Source organism: Dermacentor silvarum, chromosome 10 (genome assembly GCF_013339745.2).
Source record: "Dermacentor silvarum isolate Dsil-2018 chromosome 10, BIME_Dsil_1.4, whole genome shotgun sequence".
Lineage (NCBI taxonomy): Eukaryota > Metazoa > Arthropoda > Arachnida > Ixodida > Ixodidae > Dermacentor > Dermacentor silvarum.
In genome coordinates this window covers 65529900-65551491 of record NC_051163.1, presented here as the reverse complement: position 1 = coordinate 65551491, position 21592 = coordinate 65529900, and the positions used below count along the sequence as shown (strand labels likewise).

The 21592-nt window shown below is 43.5% G+C and overlaps 1 protein-coding gene across 6 annotated transcripts in view; it reads left to right on the top strand.

The window, feature by feature from the left end:
- The window catches only part of LOC119465905 (ADP-ribosylation factor GTPase-activating protein 1), a 60270-nt gene that overhangs the window by 10854 nt on the left and 27824 nt on the right, over positions 1–21592 (top strand). For 3 of the 6 annotated variants that reach the window (XM_049657292.1, XM_049657289.1, XM_049657290.1), the window contains exons 8-12: positions 2033–2089; positions 6529–6594; positions 8829–8861; positions 12765–12824; positions 18470–18615. In XM_049657292.1, the coding sequence (XP_049513249.1) occupies positions 2033–2089; positions 6529–6594; positions 8829–8861; positions 12765–12824; positions 18470–18615 (362 nt within the window). The remainder of the gene's footprint in view (positions 1–2032; positions 2090–6528; positions 6595–8828; positions 8862–12764; positions 12825–18469; positions 18616–21592) is intronic. The other 3 variants (XM_037726377.2, XM_049657291.1, XM_037726378.2) reach the window with 3 other exon arrangements.

Genomic DNA, 21592 nt, shown 5'->3' with positions numbered 1-21592 from the left:
GCAGCAACGCAAGCGGCGGCACGCCGACCGCAAGTCGACCGACCACGAAGTCGTCGCATCTGCAGATCACTTCAAAATACGGCGCGCGCCGCTGCTCAAACTACGCAGTTGCTACAGTACAAGCCACCCCCACCTCTTTGCTGCACTGCCTTCCTGCTTTCCTCCCTTGTTCCCGATTCGGCTCACCGTCGCATGCTTTCACTCGCACATACAGCATACTGTGCGCGGGGACGATGTTATCACCCTTGGACTTTATACGGATCATCGCGGCAACCACGACTGTAGAAATGCGCCTGGAGTGGTCATATCATTGCTATCGCAATTATATAGGTATGGCACCCTTACCAGTCTTATACACCGGTGTGACTTATGTACGTCTTTTTTTTGGGGGGGGGGGGGAACTGCCATATTGAGGGGGGTGTGACATAAGTCGCACCTTTGTATAGGTTGCCGTACGCTTTTAATAGGCGATAACACCCAAACGCGCCGCTGTTTCCTGCTGCAGGTGGCGCCAAATGAGCATCTTGTTTCGCTCTGGTGGTATTGTATTCCAGTGTTGCCGACCACATCGGTTTAATTGCTGGTTTCCTGTCACTGTCTTTAAGCAATATGCAATAGGAAAATGACAACATGCTTCTCAGGTCATTCGGGCGCCACCGGCATGACGCGCGTCGGCGTCTCGTCCTGCACCGATTGGTGCAACGCTTCGTATTGCATAGGTGTCAACTGCAGTTGGGTCTTTTATATTTTTTAGTGGCTTTGGATCGTACAATTTTCCGGTTACTACATTTCTTCTCGCATTTCTTTTCCAGGACATATGAATGAGGTTATACTGTATTCGTTTTGATTGCTGCCTCTTAAACCAGTAGCTATGGCACAAATGCATACAGTGCGAGAGTATTGCGAATGATAGATACGTTTACTGTAGTGAGTTTCAGTTCCACTTGGTTTCAAGAGCGAGCTCAGCATGCCACACAGTCTGCCCGTGCTCGGGAAACACGATGTAGACGCCTGTGCAGTGTTGTGATGTCTGGTAGTCTGTTGCCCGTTGGCACATCGATGTTGGGCTTCGCAAAGCTTGCCAGCTTCAATGTCATTGAACTCTGTTTCGTTTTATTTGGTTTCACGCAATAAGTTTCTGTAAAGAAGCACTCAAAGGCATCTCGAAAAGCTTAAATTAACGCCAGATTAATTACTTCCTTCACCCATCTCACGCACTATTAGAGGGCTTTAGCATGTCCTGTATTCAGGTTAAGCGCAAGCGGACTGGGTGTTTTATCGAAGGGGCGGAGGCATAAATGGTAGCGGCCTACACGGTTCAGCCACTTGGTGGCGCAGAGCTCAACCAGACAAACACAGCTAATATTGCAGTAAGCAAGTGTATTTTACTTTGCTGTTGGTGTAAATTTTAGGCAGCTACACAATTACGCCGCTGCTGAAAGTTTACACCGGCAACAAAGTAAAATACGCTTGCTTACTGCAATATTAGCTGTGTTTGTCTGGTTGAGCTCTATGCCACCAGATGGCTGCACCGTGCAGGCCGCTTCCATTTACGCCTCCGTCCCTCCGTCCCTCCGGAATACCGGACAAGCTAATTCTCTCTATTGTCTGTTTCACTGTCATTACTATCCAGCACAATAGTGTACCTTGCTGTCACTTACTCGCTTGCTCACCCACACCACTTTCTCTCTTTCTGCGGAAATGTCACTCTTGTGTGATTGTGTGAATTAACCTGAGAGTTTTTTTCTTTTTTTGTCTGCAGATGTTCACTCAAAGATGTGGTAGCTAAAACAACTGGTCCTTGTCCTTGAGACCTGTAAAGTTATGTGCACAACTAAAAACACAGCAACCTGGCCTAGCAACATTTTCTATGAAATGTACAGCTTCATAACATCAAAGGTTAACAGTACTAAGGGTTGCAGTCTGAAAAATATAGAAGAAAACAGATTATGGAGCACGCATATGAAGCTGTGATACATTGTGACGAAATTTGTGCAGTCATGCTGACATTTCTTTATCAAATTTCTTGCAGGGATTTGCCACATTCGCAGCTGGAGCGACAAAGGTGGCATCGAAGGCATCGGAAAACGTAAGCGTAATTTTTGGCAATGCATGTTTTATGGCTATAATATTTTAACTTTCCTCTTATCTTTTCTCTTCACCTGCATATTTCTCTCGGCCGGGGCACAGTTCAGGTGTCCACTGAGAAGTGAGGCAGTTATGATGCTCATGGCCCTTCATTTTCTACCTCCTTTTACCTTTCTTTTTTCAACAAAATACTACTGCTGCTAGGTAATTTTGTAGTCGTTTAGGTTCCATTTGAGTTAGTTCAGTTGCGTTGGTTCTGGGGGTTCTTGTTTTAAATTTGAAGTGTCATTTTCTTAAATACTTCAGGACAAAAGTTTCCTTTCAAACATGCTGCTGTCTTATCACGCTCTCTGTCTACCTACATACCACATTTACACGAATCTAACGTGCACCTTTTTTCCCCAAGAAAATGGTTCTCTAATATTGCCCGCGTGTTACAACTGAATACGAAACCAAAACAGCATTCGCGCCATTGCCATCACAAGATGGCGACAGAGCGCATTTTGTGAAGGTTTGGGGCTCTATTCTCGACTCACATGGCGGCTGCATGGCCGCCATTATCCGCTGTGTTGACTCTCTGATTAGCTGTCGGGAGGTCACGGGTTTTGAAATTTGGGCCGGGAAGCGGAAGTTTTGCAAAATGCAATTTGGTGTTTTCATCAAGATGACGAAACGTGACGTTGAGCTGCAAATTTTTCGACTAATACTTTTTTTCTGGCCCTTGGCACATATATTGCGACTTTAGCGCTTTAGAAAGAAAGTGGACGGTAGCGGGCAGAAGCCCGTGCAATGCATCTGCAATTTCGCAAATATGGGGCGGCGTTCCAAGATAGCCACCATGTCAGCTTGCTGATTGGCTTAAAGAATATCTTGTGAGAAGCATCACAGGAAGGGCCATTCCGTAAACGTCAATTTGACGTTGCGTGACGCTGCGCTGGGCCGCCGTTGCAGAGATTTTCCACCATAATTTGTGGCGTGACGAGCTGCGCGAATTATGCCAATGAGTGGCCATATGCAATGGTGAACAAGAGGCATGCGTATCTCCGCATTTTCCCTGTCGTTTGGGACCATGAAAATCTTTTCTTCATAACGCGTGCTCGTAGCATTTGCATCGCTCTCGGGTGGTGTTGGCATTTGTGCTTTGGGCCATCATTTAAAAAAAAATGCAATTATTTGAAATAATATTATTTAAACATTGAAAATATTCTGCGACGTCTTGCACCTGATGACACGGAGCATTCATTAGACGCGCAGGTTGTCACAAGGTAGAAAACAAGTGCGCTGGTGCCAATATACGATGACTCATTCCCTTTCTCGGGGACACATACACTGGCTGATGAAGCAGACGATGGCTCGTACACAGCAGATGACGGAAGAGAGAGACGCTTTTGATAGAATAACCCTCCGCTTTGAGCCAGCTGCTTTATTTTCGCTGAGGAGTAAAACAGTTTTTTCTTTATGAAGAACGTTAGGTTCATTGGCTTTATTTTAGTGTCATAGGTGAAATGTCAAGTTTGTGTTACGTTACAAAAGCAAATCGGTGCCATCCGTGCCATTTTGTAAGCGTCGCGCCTATCTCACGCTTCAAAGAAAATGACGCATGTCCATAATAGAGCACTTGCTGTCAGTTCATTTTGTGCTCGACTACGATCTGTAGTACAGTCGAACCTCGATATAACGAAGTTGTACTGCAGCGAAAAAATTATATCACAAATTTAGTTCATTCGAGGTTTCGTAATTCAATGGAACTAGGATCGAGAAAAAATGCAATTATTTGAAATAATATTATTTAAACATTGAAAATATTCTGCGACGTCTTGCACCTGATGACACGGAGCATTCATTATGAAAGCTCATTCAATTTTTAAAAAATTCTCTTCTGTGATCGTGACTGTGTGGACATGCTGTATTTTTCTTGTATAAATGGAGCGTGTGTTACATTCAGGTGTGCTTTTATTTTATTACTTTAAACCCGTGAAATTTAGAATAGTGTAAATACAGTAGTGCAGTTCAACCTCGTTACAATGAAATCGCACTCGGCAAGAAAAAAACCTTCGTTATGTAGGATATTTGTTATGAGCATATATTCATTACACACTGATATTGACGAGACAAGTTTTAAATTTACATTGTTATATCCAATAAGTCATTATATCCGAGTTCATTATGTCAAGGTTCAACTGTAATAAGTGAAGGACCGAGGAGATGAAATGCTGATAACAATTTAAAAAGTAGTCTCAGAGTGACCGTTGGCTTGATTCTGGTGTCATATTTTCTCAGGGCTATTTCTGAAGTCACGGTTATGATGGCGAGTGTGACTCGAAACTGCAACGAAATTTCACCTTGGCTAAGTTGGTTATAAAGGAGTAGTATGTGCAGTCGAACACACTTGTAACAATCAGTTGAGCGATATTTCAGCTCATTTACGATTTGTTGACTCTACATGTGCCAAAGTTTTTTTTTTCAAAGTGGCAAACTTATAAGAACACTTTATACCTAAAAAGAGGGCCACACATGAAGGGAAAAAAAATAACTAAAATCAAAATTTGAAATAGGTCTTCCAACGGGGGCACGAAAGTGCGGCCAAACTGCAATGCCAGGATTCCTTTCTGAGGGTCGATGGTATGCACATATTAGACGCGTGGGTTACTTTATTACAGAAATTTGCAACTAGGTGCAGAAATGTGCAGGGAACAAAAATGAAGATATTGAAAATCTAATTTTCGGACCAGAGTGGTGTCTACTGATAACTGCTGATGGCCAGTTTCAGTAGCGTTAATTCTTGCACGTTTTGAAGGCTGAGTCTACATATAACTACTGACATAACGGCCGCTTCTCGCAGAAGTATGTGTCCATCATAAATGGGTTCGACTGTACTATGGAAGCTATCTTGATGACGCTGCAGGGCTAGTAATTCTGAAATTTCTTTTATTAACAGCCTTTAAATAGCACTATAGCAGATGCATGCACTTGGTAGTTAGTGGATGTAACGCAAATTCCAGCACATCACCTCTGAGGTATCGATTTTCAGTGTGCACTGAGTGGGCCACTTGATCTGTGCTGACATGCCATGGAGTCACGCTAGTTCTGAGTGTTTTGGGTCCTACGTTCATTTCTAGGAAGCGGTAATGGCAATGGTTTTTTAAAGAAAAGTTTCGATGTTTAAAAAATGCATATTTTTCCTAGCTTTTCGAGACACATCCACACCTATTTCAAATAAAATATTTTTGCACGTAAGTGATTCTGTGTCCTCACTATCTGTCCTGGTCCAAAATTTTGATGGAGTTGGCTTTTAAAGAATGCTGCACCATTCACACCCACACATGTGTGAGGCCTCTGAAATCTCTTGTGGGCAATGTGTCATGTAACGGATCATTTCAATGAGCGGTTGCATCCAGCTATGCCACTTTGTGCAATGCTCTGTGAGTCGCAACATTAACTTCGTAGGTGAAAAAGCTTGATTCGCCTGTGCAACGGACCTGAATATGAGTCCTGGCTTGGCCAGTGTCGTTCCTGTAACCAGCATTCCCAAATGCTAAAAAAACTGCTGAGTGCCTTTGTGTAGAGAGTCAGTTTGCTGTAAAATATGCAGACCTGCATGCACGCCTTATCAGTGTATAGTCCAGAGGATTTGTCATTGACTTGTCATTGATCATTTTTGTAATGTGTGGCAGAATGCTCCCTGTCTGTGAGAGAGCTGTCTATGATATAGCTTTATAATGACAATGAAAAATTGGCTGCATCATTCTGTTGTGTGTCTAAGTTATTCTGCAGGCGTGAGCTAGCACTGTAATTTAGGATAGGCTTCTCTGACTTTTGATTTTTCTTCATTTTATGCTGTCTATTTGCACGCACTTCAGTATTTGCTTAAACTTTCATGGTTGTCTGTAGCGTGCGTGTTCAGAGTTCCATCGCAGAGCCCTTGTGTTTCTACCCAACACCCCTACCAGTTGTAGGTAGGTTTTATAGTACAAGGGTACGAAGGCCCATAGCGAAGAGCACTGTTTTAAGGTCGAATGCCTATCTCCTGTCCTGCATCGATGACACCTTTTGCACCTAAGCTGTTCTGATGTTCATTTCTTTACTTTAAGACACTTTCATCACTTTAAACATTACATTTTTGGACGAATGCACCTCTTTCCCTGAACAAACCACCCTAACACCGCTGGGTTTTGTGTATGTAGCTCCCCATAGTGGGTGAACACAATTTGAGAAAAAAAAGCAGCCAAACAAAATAATATGGTGGTCTTCATTGTGGGAGAATGCTGCTGTCAGAGTAAATAAGTCCAAAGCCAAAAGGAGGCACTGACGTACACTGTCTCTTTCTTTCTTTCGTGCGACCACAGTAATTTCTGCACAGAGGATTAGACCCTGTCGGTGACAGGGGCAGTCACTCTTTATGAAAGTCTCATTTCTGTGCGCACTTCTTTGACAACGCAGGCTGTCAAGATTGGTAGCATAGCAGCTCAGAAGGCAGCCGAGCTCTCCGGTGCCGTCAGCGAAAAGGTCAGTGTTAAAAAGTGGTCATGGCTAGCCGTGGTGCCTCTGTCCCTTTTTTTACTTTTTCAATTCTTGCTGCCGCCGTTGCTGTTGCATTGTTGCTTTTCTGGCATGGGCCTGGCCTGGAAGCAGTTGTCCTGCATGGTGGAGTATCACCATGTTGCAGATTCTTCACCTAGTTGTTCATGTGGTTGTATTCGTGAATTTATTTATTTTGCACATACTGCCAGTTTCTTGCGGGATTGTTTCATACAACATACGAGGGTGGGTCAAATATAAACTAGAACTTTGTTGTAGAGCGTGTTCTATCGATTGTAGCGCACTGCCACTTGAGGATGTGTTAGGTGAGTCACGAGAGCAAGCAGGCTAGTCTTACATTCTACATTCTTTCGGTATTTCATCATACAATGTCTAAGAAAGAGGGACGTACACAGGTGTACGTCCAGCTTTCTCAGACATACGATTCTCAACATACTATTATAAAGTTTCGTGCTCATGAGGTTGTAAAACTGACCAAAATTCTACACAGATTGATGGCACAGTTCGAGCATCAAACACTGTCAAGGTTGCGTGTGTTTCCCTGGCATAAGGAATTCACGAAAAGTCGTGAAAAGGTTGAAAATGAGCACCATGGTTGTCACCCAGAGACGAACGTTGCAGTCCTTCGTGATCTTCCAGAGGGTGATGATCGCTTGAATTGTTTCCGAAATTCGTTCTCACATAGGCATAAGTTTAGGAAGCACTCAATCGGTAATCAAATTGGACCTAGGACTCAGTAAAGTGTCTGGCTGATGGGTCCCATGTCTTCTGACTGGAGAGCAGAAGCTGTCATGTTTGCATGTGTGCAAGCGACTCTGAGCGCTGTTTGCACAAGGGAGGGATGCATTTTTTAATCGCATCATCACCTGTGATGAAACTCCAATACACCACTACACCCCTGGGTCGAAACAAGCAAGCATGCAGTAGAGAAAAATAGGTGTGGCTGCCCCTGTCCGAGCAAAGACTCAACTGTCAGCTTGCATGATGCTTACAACTGTTTATTTTTTTTTCTCTGCGTGGCATATTGCACATTGATTTCTCGTACGATCATTGCACCACAATGCTGCATATTACTTTGAGCTTATGAGTGAGGTTAAACTTGCTTATCGATGCAAAAGGCCTGACTAACCAATGCCTAATATTTTTATTCTCTATGACATCTCTGACAACACTAGACCCCGCACTGCAGCTGTCACGGTGGGATCAGAAAGCTACCGATCCACTGGGAAACACCTTTCTAAAATCTGGAGATTATGTAGAAAAAAAATGTGTACTCGAATTGTTTCTAACTACAAAGAAAAAAAATTACAAAATGAGAAGCTTGTTTGTATTTGATCCACCCTCGTTATGATTCATGCAAAATGCATAGGGTGATATTATGTTTAGAATTTGTGCTACAGAGCATTATAACTAGTTCTATACAGGATGCATAGCACAGTATTTGATGTGTAGGGGTGTCAAATGTTGTTAATACCTTACTAATCACTATTTATTGTTTTAGTTATCACTGGTTCTTTTAATTCAAATTTGGCAAAAGTGGCATTGGCTGGCATGTATTGAGTACTTTGTGTATTGAGTAGAACGTGCAAAAGTGACAACCTTGCTGGTAAAGTTTGATGCTACCATATTTATTTGAATCTAGGCCGACATCGATTATAGGTCGACCAAGGAAAACAAAAGTTTTTAAAAGGTTATCTTGGCTGAACAAAAAAAAAAAGGGATTCGCCTGCGATAAGAATGTACATCGTTAAGAGGTTGCACTTTCGGAATGCTTGCATTATCACATCTTCATCCCATTTTTGCACGACCCAATTCACTGCCTAAGCAAATTGGATATGCCATAGGCATGATCGCTCCGAACAGGTCTCGGAATGTTTGCAAACGTGTGTATGATTTACGTTCTTAGACATTCCCGGTTCTTTTGTGTCCTGGTAATAAAATCACCAACATCTTTGTCCACCACGCGGCTATGGTGGCCAGAAGGGTTATCGTGGTACCCACCTTTCTCTGGTCGGTGGCGTCTGGTGGTTGCGGCCAAACCGCATCCTCGAATCTCTGCTGACCGCAAAGTTTTGTTCATTATTATTTTTTTTAACGAGAATGTCGGCCTACATTCGAGTAAGTACGGTAGCAATGCAGCGAAATCAGCTTCTTGGCACAGTGCAGGCATATTGCACCGAGATTGCACCTTCTTTTTCCAGTTGCAGACCCTATCGGCACGCTGCACGTCGCAAGTATGTGTTGCCAATGGCAGTGGCAAATAAAAAATGTGAAACTTGCAGGAATGGAACCGTGAAGCTATCTGGCATTGTAACAGCGAAACAAAGCACTTCTTGTGTTCTTGTGCATAGCCAGTAGATCAGCCATAATAATGCCAGATGGCACCATTGTTCCGTTGCCGCAAATTTCGCACTTCTTGTTTGGAATTGCTGCAGACGATGCCCACCTATTTATTCCGGACGAAACAGACAAGTAATGCACCTGAAAGTTTGATGTGGCAACCGATGCATGTTGCATTTTTGAAACTAGGTGGGCTGCGAGAACTTAATTTGCTCAACAATTGTGCTGAATGTTGCTACTGTAGCAGAAATCGACATTTTTACAAATTGCCTCAATTTTGGTGTTTTAGTAAAAATGAACAAAGAAAAAGAAAATGTAATTTTTCTAAAAATCTCGTAGGCAGCTGTTCGCAGACACTGTAAAAAGAACATTAAACATGCTTGCATTATATTGTCTGCAGCGACAATATACAGTAGGTGGTAGAATTGAGGGCTTTGCCAGGTGTTCATGTTCATCAAAACAGGAAATTTGAGGCAATTTGTAAAAATATGTATTTATGCTACAGTAGGCAATATTCAGCTCAGTTGTTGAACAGATCAACTTCTCGCAGCCCAAGTTTCAAAAAAGCTACATTCATTGGCTTAGGAGATGAAAATTCGGGAACTGTAGCAACTTTTGAAAGGTTTCAAATCAATAGAAATTTTTCAAAGATATTTTTGTTTTGCCCAGAAGCCTCAAACAATGCTAGCTTACTCTTCTTCACGTATACGTTTTACGCAAACATGCACACAGAGTTTATTCTTTTTAGTCAAAGCATTTTGTATTTCATACCGTTGGGAATTTGCGAGAATGCCGAATGCATGAAAATGGTGGCTCCACACTGAAGAACTTCAGTACTTTTTTCCTTCTTAATTACCTAGTTACTAAAAAAATGTTCACTTTTCTGCTGCCGAGTGATAAGCGCATAAAATATGAAATATTCATTGCAATCTGAAGTATCAATTTTCAGACCAGTCTTGATCTCGTGGAATCACCGATATACGAGGTGTATTAAAAAATTTGGAGGACGCTTAAGCTTCGCTTTTAAGAGTGGAACGCGATAGCATTCAAAGATCCCTGACTGCTTCTCATGCTTCCCAACAACTGCAGCTTGCACGAGAAAGCTCGCACGAAGGCGAGCTTTCTGGTAGAAACGCGGCCTCTTGCGTGGGGCTATTCTGGAGATATTGCACAGTGGCGCCAAAAAAAATGCCTAATTTTCAGGTTTTCGTTTTTGTTTCGTACTTTTAATATTTCAGTCTGAGAAGATTTAACATAAAAGGCATGCGCTATGGGAGTTTTGTTTCATGACATTTGTTTGTGGATTGTGATTCTCAAAATTCCACGGAATAGCTTTGCCAAGAATGCAAGACAAAGTATAAGCAACATTAATGATAGAATGGTGCGGCATACCTAAGTACATTCGGAGGGCCTGCGTGGTTGGAGATGATTTTCTCTGCCACCCGCCGACATCACACACCGGTTGCCGACGGCGAATTTTCTGCGACACGGGGCCCTTAACGCTGTCGCGTTAAAAAGAAACCGAACTTTTGAAATAGCACGCCAACCGGCAGAGGGAGCACGCTGCGACTACTGAGCGCATGTAGTGGCAGGTTTAGAGAACAAACTGTCATTTGCCGCATTTCGCTCTGACCGTTAGTTGGCGAGCTACAGCCGCTGAAGTGAGCACATGAACAAGCTGTTCTTCGGATTGGTGCCAAAGTGACAGTGAAGGAATTGGAAGAACAGCGTGTGTGTGTGAAGTTCTGCTACAACAAACTTGGGAAAACTTTCACGGAGACATTTCAGTTGCTTAGCCAAGCATACGAGGAGGACTGTATGAGTCGCACGTAGTGCTATGATTGGTTCAAGCGTTTTGAAGACGGAAGAATGTCGGTCGGTGACGATCCCAAGCCTGGACGACCTTCCACGTCCACGGATGATGAACACGTCGAGAGAGTTCGAACTGTAATTCGTGGAAATCGTCGTTTGACTGTTCGAGAAGTCGCTGACGCAGTGGGTATCAGCATAGGATCATGGTCATGAAATTTTGAGTGACAAACTTGGGATGCGACGTGTCAGTGCAAAATTCGTGCCGCATTTGTTGACTGACAAACAGAAGCAGACCCGTGTTGAAATCAGCCAGGAACCGCTCGCCGCTGCCAGTGACGATGAAAACTTTCTTAAGAACATCATAACAGGCGATGAGACATGGGTTTATGGCTATGATGTTGAAACGAAAGTGCAGTCATCGCAGTGGGTGGCCAAAGGTTCTCCTCGTCCAAAAAAAGCACGCATGAGTCGGTCAAAAATGAAGGTGTTGTTGGTTGTGTTTTTTGACTGCAAAGGCATTGTCCATCAGGAATTTGTGCCACATGGTCAGACGGTAAACAAAGAAGTGTACCAGGGAATCCTAGCACGTTTGAGAGATTCTGTGTGCACTAAGAGGCCTGAATTGTGGGAAAATAAGGCTTGGTTGTTGCATCATTGAAAATGCCCCGACTCGCGCGTCGCTCCTTGTCCGCAGCTACTTAGCGAAACACCACACTCCTGTTGTGCCCCACCCACCATATTCTCTGGACTTAGCCCCAGCAGACCTTTTTTCTATTCCCCAAGCTGAAAACAACCTTGAAAGGACGTTGTTTCCAAACCGTAGAGGAGATCCAGGACAATGCGAGAAGATACCTGCGCGCCATTCCAGAAAGTGCGTTCCAGGAGGCTTTCCAAAAATGAAGAAAAGATGGGAAGAGTGCATTGCCAGTAGAGGGGACTACTTTGAAGGGGACAGCACTTAAAATGTTGTACCATAAGCAGTAATGGTGTTATAGCAAAAGTTCGGTTTCTTTTTGAATACACCTCGTATTCCTTTTAATACTTTTCGTGCAACAGTGTGGAAACCACGAAGAAGTTCGGTCAGCAAAATGTGTCACTCTGGGCATTTCATGATTATGTGGTTTAGTCATCCGGCTATGAATCAAATGTGCATGGGTTCGACACCACGACTGGACAATTTTCATCGTTCTTTTTTTTAATTATTATTTTTTTTTGTGTGTGGACCCTTGAAAAATACGTTTTACATGAACTTTTCACGGTGTCTTGTGAGCTGCTCACCAGCAGCGCCTCACGAGCATGCACTTGAGGCTGCCACGACAAGCTGGAAATGAAAATCCTGAAAAGGAAAACAATGAAAAGCAAAATGATGCAAACCAGCATATTAGTAGCTACTGTAACATGGTTCGATATGTTTGCTCATTTGATACTGAATCTAAATAAAGAACAGTCTCGCGTAACTTCTGCCAAAAATATCAAACTATTTGTTAGCACGAACGCAGCCACTGCAAGAAGTCTTGCCAGTCTCCACAGCGTTGCACGCAATGTATGAAACAGAGTACAGCTAGAAATGCAGACATTGGTGACATCTTGTGGTGTCATGCCTTTTTATCAAATAAGCTGCACACACTGGGCACAGGAAATGCTTTAAGGCAGCATCATATGTATCGAGTCTAAAGATCCATTGGTGTGGGACACATCAAGCTGGTGTTAGTGAATCAGGTTGTTCAGTGCTGCTTAACTGCGTATTTCTGACCTTGATGCAGTACGCTGTAGGCTGCCTAGGTAAATTGTTATGAGCTTTTGAATAGTGTTAGGTTGCAGTGTACTGGTATTGTAGTTTTTGAGTTTAAGTTTGCCCTTCTTGCCTCTGTTCTTTTTTTTTTTCTCCCACTTTCTTTTATGTTTGCGTGGACCCTGCTCTCCCCACCCCCCTGCAAATGGATGTGCATGTGGTGTGTTGACCTGCACGCATGTGCGTGTGCCAGGTGAAAGACGGCACACTCATCAATGACCTGCAGAGCCAGGTCACCACCATTGGCACCAAGGTGGGTTGGAATGCACTGTGTGTGCGTGTAGTTGTGTTTGGTGTGTGTGCACGCGCACAGGCATGTTTCACAGCACTTGTTTTTGTTTTTTTTTTTGGAATATTTTCTTATGACTCTGTTGTTTTTATATTGTTTTGCACTTGGTCTCACCGAGGTTTCCTTTTGCATGTAAACTGGATGCCCTTGACTTGTGATAACTTGTCCGTAAGGATGCTCGACACTTTTGAAAATGCTTGGAAAAGAGCATCAGTCTTTTTACTCAGCCTTTGAAATGTAAGCTTAGGAATCGAAATACGTTTAAAAGTTCTGTGCTATTAAATAACGTTTCTGCTATTGCAAAGCTTTTACTCCTGCTCTGAGGTTTGGTGAGCCAGAAAAGGCACGAAAATGGAAGATAGGCAGTGACTCGTCTACGGTGACGTCATGGATTTTGACTTGAGTCTAGTTGATTGCTTATTGGCAAAGGAGGAGATGCACTGCAGCCTGAAGGAACCTGCGACTCAGTCTAGCAAGTTTCGGAAACTTTTCCTGTGCCCTGACTGCCCAAATACAAGAGCAAACGTCCATATTTGTGCCATCATTATGACGTAACAGTACTAAGGATGTGAAGGATGTGGTACGTAATTCAATAGAGCAAACCTTGGCCTCCATTTTCTCTAGTAGCTACCAACTCTTCTCCGCCAAACGAATGAATGCAGCTGAAAGAATACATTACCAATTTAACTGATTACCGTATTTTTCTGTGTATAACCCGCCACCGCATATAACCTGCACCCCCAATTAAAACAGTGCGAAAAGAAAAGTTCATTTGCATAACCTGCAAAAATAACTGCACATAACAACGCTCGAATCTTTGCAAAAACAGTCTGCACTCGCGGATGCACAACTCGTCCACGTTGTATCTTCGGCCAGCGGCTCTGTTTCCCCACTCTTCAGCGATGCTCATAAAGCTGGATTCACACGATGGACATGTTCGCGGACGAATCAGTCACATGACATGTGGCGTGGATAGGATCACTTAGCAGCTAGCATTCACAGGACAGAGGACGACTGCGCAAACGGAGCAGACCTCGCATGGGCAATGGTAATGGAGCAAACGATGGAGTAATTTGGCTCTCCGCCTTATCGTGCAGCGCTTTATGCAGGCCAATTGAGCACTGCGGGAATGGGTGATATATGATCACGTGATACGCCATCCGCAAGTTCAAATCGCGATTTGGTCTGCATGCACTATTCGCTAACTACTAAAAAATGCAATATGGCAGCCTGTAAAAAGGAGGAGAATGGGTGATCATGGAGGGGAGAAGGGAGCTACAACACACAGCTTTGGGGAAAGGGTGGGATTCCCTGCGGAATGATGATACTTTGAATGATGGAGAACGTTGCTTTGAGGTGTTCTGCGCTGCCGTGAAGCCACACCTCAAGGCGAAATTTGCATATAATCTGCTCCCCGACATTACCGTTAAATTCGAAAAACTTTTGTCGAGGGTTATACGTGCAAAAATGGGGCAAGTGTACCTCTTTAAGTGTCCTTTTAAAGGTGTTCTGGCACGGAAAATTTTGTTTACCCGCCTTGCGTTTTTATGTCGCTGTGAACTCCATAACTATGGTACGAAGCCTAATTTCCTCGAGAGCGTCTGAAATTATTATTTACAGCACCCTTTGTATGTCCTGTTCGGCACACCCGTCAAGTGCTGCGCGGCTTTGGATGTGGAAAAGGAGGCTATTCACATCACCGAAAGAGGAGGTCTCAGTCATGTGATGTAGTGAATACTCGAGAGCAAAGTAGTCAGCCCGGTGCATTGGTTGAATGCCATACAATGACCGTGTCGCCGAAAGCTGCACTTTTCTTGGAAACCAAGGGGCCCACACTCTCCCCTCTTGTCCTGTCGATTGCCGAATGGACTCTGTTTTCGGCAGTGCGATCACAGTATGTGTGCATGCGTCGGTGGTGCCTGGTACTACAACACCGCCATGTCAAGTTTCGGGGACACTAATAGCCTTCTTTGTCATGCCCACAGCCACACTACACTTGGCATTGATGTTGAACTAGTTGTAATAAAACATAACGTAATTATTTGTTGTGCTCTCGAAGAATTGAGGCTCTGTAGCGAAATTACTGGGTGAACAGCTATCAATAACGGAATCAAGATGCGACAAATATTTTATGTCGGTGCGCCTTTATCGTTGTGGCCCTCCACCATAACCCTGTCCTAGATTCATTCATCAATGAGGAAAGAGGAAAGAGGAGAAAACAAATGTTGTGATTCCCGAGAGCGAATTGTTCATGCACTGCTGTGAATGGTTTCTGTGACCTGTACTAATGTGTGAAATGGTGCACATCGTAATGCTGCACGTCATAATTCGCTGCTTGTTGCTGTCACTTGCATCATACTCTGCGTGAAGCCGAAACCCTTCACTTCCGTTAAATATTCATTACTGTCATTTTGTGTGTCTGTACTACTACCTGAAGTCTCTTCTAAAGTTCTTACAGCAGCTTGCATATTGGAAAAGCCTGCATATAAAATTCTACACAAATATGGCTCTCTATATTCTAGGCAACGTAGCCCTTTCATTTCGAGTCACATGGCTGCAGCAGGCATGATCTGAAGCTGCATGGCCTTGCAGTTGTATTTCTTTGCACTGCGCGTAATTGTAGCATAGAGAACTGGGAGCTGTAGTAAGGTGATGAGTATAATGTCAGCATGAATGGAAGTGCAAGCAATTGAGAACCAACTACAGTCAAACCCAGTTATAAAGAACTCGTTGAAGCGTTAGCTTCTGCTGAGCAGTGGCATAAGGGGTTGGCATCCGGTGCCTGGCTTTCATCAATTGCCATCGGGAGCAAGACAAAGGCCTGATACAAACAAAGAACAACAATTTAATGCGATATTGAAGCAAAGCAAACTTATGTTCTCAAGTGATAACCATTATTTTTACAAAGAAAGGAAAAGTGTGAATGTGACAATTGTCAAAAGCAGGTGCACGCAGAACAATTCAGATATGCTATCGTAACATCAAATACAAACTATAAATTTTGTGTACAAGCTTAAGTTTGTAAGTGTTAAAGTGAATGAAAAAATATATATATTTACAGTCCACAGTCTTCTAAATTCAAAGAGAGTGACCTGTGCAAACTTTAACTGGGTACGGCAACAGTCCGTCCACACCGAATGCTGCCGCTCGTAAGTGAGGTTGGTGTATCAAAGTCGGCGGTGGGCTTCCATGGAGTTCGATGTCGGGATGTCCAGGTGTTGCTCTTGTCCCCAGAGCAGACTGCAGAAGTGTTGGATTGGCTTTATTTTATAAGCTTCTCGAGGTGTCGGCATTCACCTCTAGCCGTCCTGAAGCGCACATGAAGCGTACACGTGCGCACCGGTTGCCACCAGTAATTCACACTCTGCTGGCGGTCACCTTGACTGGTGAACAATTCAATCTCGCACAAAACAACAGTCGCGTAAGCACAGAGCTCCACGTAGTTTGGGTGTGTTGCCACTGCAGTTCAGACTGTGCAGCTGGTCACCTTCAAGTTTAATGATAGACAAAACAACAGCCTTGGCCCATGGACCAGATATACAGCTCATTGTAGCACTTTACTAACACAAACAACAGGCGGCGTGCATTAGGCAACAACTGCCACAGACAAACAAGCCGACGTGGCTCGGGTGTTCTGAGGATCAACTTCACTGGCCTTGTACAAGCACAAACAACGAGCAGTGCATGTAGGCTCGCGCCTCTGCTCATAGAGAAGGATACTTCGCAGGCATGCGTATACTTGTCGCTGAAAAAAACAATTTTCTTGGGGAACTTACACATACTGCAGACTTTTGCACCACACGCAAACCACTTTAACAACTAGCACAGCAGATGGGTACGATCCACAGCTCTATATCACTTTATGCATTGTATAGCCCTCTACCTGGTTATTTCCAAACATACTGTCAAGCATGCTTAGCCCTATCATAAAAAAAAAGAAACTTTGAAAGCATGGAAGAAAAAAATGAAAATGAAAAGTCGCAGCGGGCTATTTTATGGTGCAGGTTTGAAGCATTCAAAGTTTGATATGCCCAATGTCCAGTTCAGTGTAAGATATCTATTATGTGTGAATAATGCTAAATGAGTTTTGCATTCAGTATAGAGCATAATTTACTGTACCTGGGTTCATTATAATTGGGTTTGACTTAGTCCACTGACAGCATAAAAATGCAGACCTATAACAATGTACAAAATTGAATGCCCTTGGTATAGAATCGTGTTATACTGGCCTAGGATGCATGTTTGCATTTTATGGTTTGCATGCATTTCTGACTGATACGTTTTGAACACCTGCATGGAAATATGGCACTGCAACGCGTTTAAAAAGCTTGCTGCAAAGCTTTTGCACCCCAGACTTGTCTAATCACCTAACATAACTGAAGTAGTATTACGAGTTTTTTTCCAATTCACCTTTCTTGTTCACATTGCAATTTGTGCTGATGCTATAATTAGCTTGAGTTTTCAGGCCAAATGGAGAAAGGTAAGCAATCATCTCTTGTGTGTTATGCCGTGTGCAGTGTGATAAATTGTTCCAAACATGGATTACCTCATATATCACCAAAATTGCACCACTGCAGCACAAACAGGGGAATGTGAAAATGCAAATATCTATTCTACTTTGACTCAGTCACATTTGAATTCCTGCTAAATATGCACTTGCTGCTGAATGTTTCTGAACCACTGAGGCTGTAAAAAAAGGTTATCTTAATAATGCAGATTGAAAATTATGAGTGCGTTCTAATTGGTTGGTATGTAAATATGGACCACCTGTCTAACCTGCAGGCATATGTGGTTTCTGCATGAAATATGCTTTTTCCTTTTTTTCAGGTTTCATGTTTTATAAATTTTTGTGGCCAGCAGTATACATGGAGTAAAATAACATTTGCACAGCTCATTCTGCTTACATCATTCTGAAAACGCTTGCTTAAACTTCCTGCAAATGTGCATGTTTGTTGCAAGCTTAATCTGCAGTCATGGTAACTTTTAAATGAAGTAAATTTTCATGTTTGAATGCAGAAGCTGTTCTGTAACCTTAAATAATGGCAACAGCCGTGTTGATCTTGATACCTTGGTTACCTTAATCAGGTCCTAAACTAACGTTGGCTGCAGTGTGAATTGCAGGAGGCTAGTGCAAGCTTTGAGTCAGATAGCCTCTTCCCTTTCGAACACAAAGCCTCACGTTTTATTTGCAGCCACTGTGGCAACATTCCAGTGCAGGCCATTGTTCCATTTCCAGTTGCCCCTGCTTTTGTAACGGCGGATAATTCAGACCCCACAACATATACACTTGGGACTACTACATGCTTATAAACAGACTACAGAGCGATTACACGTTGCCCTTCCATATAGTTACGCGTAACGGGCATTCTGATCAGTTAGGTAGTTCCTGTCTACATTTTAATTTATGCTGATGCTACCAAAGTATGATTGACATTCACAATGTATGACATTCACAAAATTTGACAGCGCCCTATTTTATGGCACCTCTTACAACGATCCAATGTTGTTTCAGGGTGTTAAACTACGAGTAACTGTTAAGATCAATAAAGCCCTTTGACATCCCACGCTCTTCCATTCCTTCTTCCTTCTCTCGTACACATGTGCATTAGGTGGTAGACGTCAGTCGGCGCGGAGTGCAAGACCTTTCGACGCTGTTTGCTCAAAAGGCCACCACATTGGAGACGGCCGAGGGTGCCCCCAGCGAGAAGTCCTCTCTCCTCTTCGCTTCTTCCTCCTCGCCCTCGTCACGTGACAGGTCTGTGCCATTTCCCCCCACTCTCCTTGTCGTGAAAACCCGTGGTCGGGGCATATACTCATGCCACATTGTGGTAGGGTGGACATCTGGAACTCATGTCTAGCCATTCGTGATTTTTGAGCACAGAACAGTAACAGAGGACGGTGAAGACAGGAGAAGCGTTCACTGAAACAACCTGCTGTGGTAGCGCAGTGGCTTTGGTGTTGTGCTGATATGCACGAGGTCGCGGAATCAAATCCTAAACAGCAGTGGCTGCATATCGATCGAAGCAAAAACTCAAAAATACCCATGTACTGTGCAGGGTGCGTGTTGAAGAACCCCAGGTGCTCAAAATTAATCTGGAGTTCCTCATAATCAGATCGTGTTTTCGCACATAAAACCACAGGATTTAGTTTTTTTTTTTTTGTATAGAGATGATTGGTAAAGCAGCAGAAAGAGGACGAGCAAAACAACAAGAAAAAAGAAAAAGGAAAACAAAAAAAGTCTATACAGTAAAAGTTTGTTAATTTGACACTGGTGGGATCGCGAAAAATTGTCGTATTATCCGATTGTCAAAATATCGAAGGAACAACAAAAACGCGAAATTTTCCCTAGCGTGACACACCTTATTTGCCAAAGAAGTTTGTAACGTTCGTCTGTTTTTTTCGGGTGAATTTGAGCGGCGACAATAGCTTTAATAGCTGTCAGATGCTCTGTGGCACACGCACCATGCGGAATTTGCTCAAATAAGTCGTCCAGCATGGACAAGGACAGCTTGCGCCACCTAGCCTATACATCTACCCGTTTCGGATGATGCCGATGACCATGCGGTTGGCCTATGTGGCATTTCTTTTCTTTTTTAGCTGTACAGTAGCGTTGCTCTTGGCAGTGATTTTTTTTTTTTTTTCTTTTTTGCTCTCTTCGCATCGACTGGGCGAGCTCGCAGGCTGCAACGCTAGGTCGAATTAACCGATGCTCGCTGAAATTTTGCCAAATTAACGAGAGTTCCCCCCTATAAGCTTCTATATATAATTGTAGGGACCATGCGTGCAGGTCGAATTAACCAAGTTTTCCAAATTAACAGGGGTCAAATTAACGAGCTTTCACTGCAAGTCCCAATGCCTCGAATAAACAAGTTTCAGCGCAGCGCTTGTTTTGTCTTGGTCTTTCTGCATATTTGTTTTGTGCATGAAACCATGCAGGAGAAGAGTCCCAGCACAGCAGGGGTGTTTGTGTTTATTCCATGGTGGTGTACTAAGGATGGCTAAAGTCCTTTGTAGGACAGAAGTTGACAAGAGGATGGAGGCTGGAAGTGATTAACAGTGGTTGAACAAGGAATGTCGCTAAAGCCAACGTTTCAACAAGGGGACTTGTCTCCGTCAGGGCAGAAAATACTTTGTGATATGTGACTGTTTTATCAGCAAGGCAATTTCCTTTCTCACGGAACAAGTGTTCACAGTCATATTCTTATCGATGTGTGCTGTGGTGCGGGGTGGCATTCATGCCAAATTGTGCCACACCAGGAAAAGCATTTTAGCTGTGTAAAAGTGTTGCAAGCTGAAAGCACACAGGAGTGAATATGAATTATCGGATGAATGTTTAAAAAGAAGTGAGCTAATTAGCAGAAACCTTCAGAGCACCATTACTGCGACTTATTGATGCCAAATGTAAGCGCTGACCATGTCGAATAGATTTCGGTCAGATGTTTAGTACAGCATTACAGGGTATTTGTACATCCATTAGTAACTACACTTCAATGACAATCACAATGCATGTCATGGGATAATTACTTTACTCCGTGTACATATAGAACAACTGGCTGCAACTTCAGGCTGTATGGTGTGAGATGGGCAGTCTTACCAAAAATGTGCCAGAAAGCTTTACCAAAAATGTGCCAGAAATTTACATTCTGTACGATCCCTGGTTATAAGCTGCTTCTGTTGATAATGTTCTTATGCGACTCTTGCAGCTTACAGCTAGGAAGTCATTTTCGGGTAGCATCAGTAGATGCTGTCATTTTGCCAATGCAAAAAATTATGCTGATCCAATGCAGATTTTGGAATCCATGTTAAGTGAAGTTTTCGTGAAGCTGGTTAATCATCATCATCAGCCTATATTTATGTCCACTGCAGGACGAAGACCTTTCCCTGCGATCTCCAATTACCCCTGTCTTGCGCTAGCTGATTCCAATTTCTGCCTGCATATTTCCTAATTTCGTCACCCCACCTAGTTTTGTGCCGTCGTCGACTGCGCTTTCCTTCTCTTGGCACCCATTTTGTAACTCTAATGGTCCACCGATTATCTACCCTACGCATTACATGGCTTGCCCAGCACCATTTCTTTCTCTTAATGTCAACTAGAGTATGTGCTATACTCGTTTGCTCTCTGATCCACACCGCTCTCTTCCAGTCTCTTCACGTTATGCCTACCATTTTTCGTTCTCATTTCATTCCTGCTTCCTTGGCATAAATGAAACTGGCACGCGTGCATGGTGCTCTTGTGCACTTGTGCTATGCAGTGTGACAACTTTTGTATTGGCTTCTATTCCTTGATTTCTTCTTGTTTATTATAAATGTACCACCTGCTTCTTGGCCATTCTACCATTGTGGGTATTTTCATAGCACTGAAATCGTCATCGTCATCATCAACACACGGCAATAATCTTAAAGAATTAGTTGTCATTGGCACGATAGAAGTTCATGTGCAATTGTGGCCCACTGGTTAGAGCATAGTGCTGTGCAAGACTGACTATGGCGATGATGGCTATGAGGTGGCACCAGAGTAGCACGCATCGTTGGGGTGCCTCGATGCGCTCGCTCGCCTCTGCTCCGGTAGCGGAGGGGTGCGCGTCAAGGCACTCTACGCGTACTCTGTTCACCAAAGTGCTGCATGAGCACAGGTCTGTCTGCGGCGGCTGCTGTGAATCGCGCCCACGCGCCAGCCACACAATGTCTCTCACGATCTCCTGATTAGCGAGACAGTCGCGTCACACTTCGCT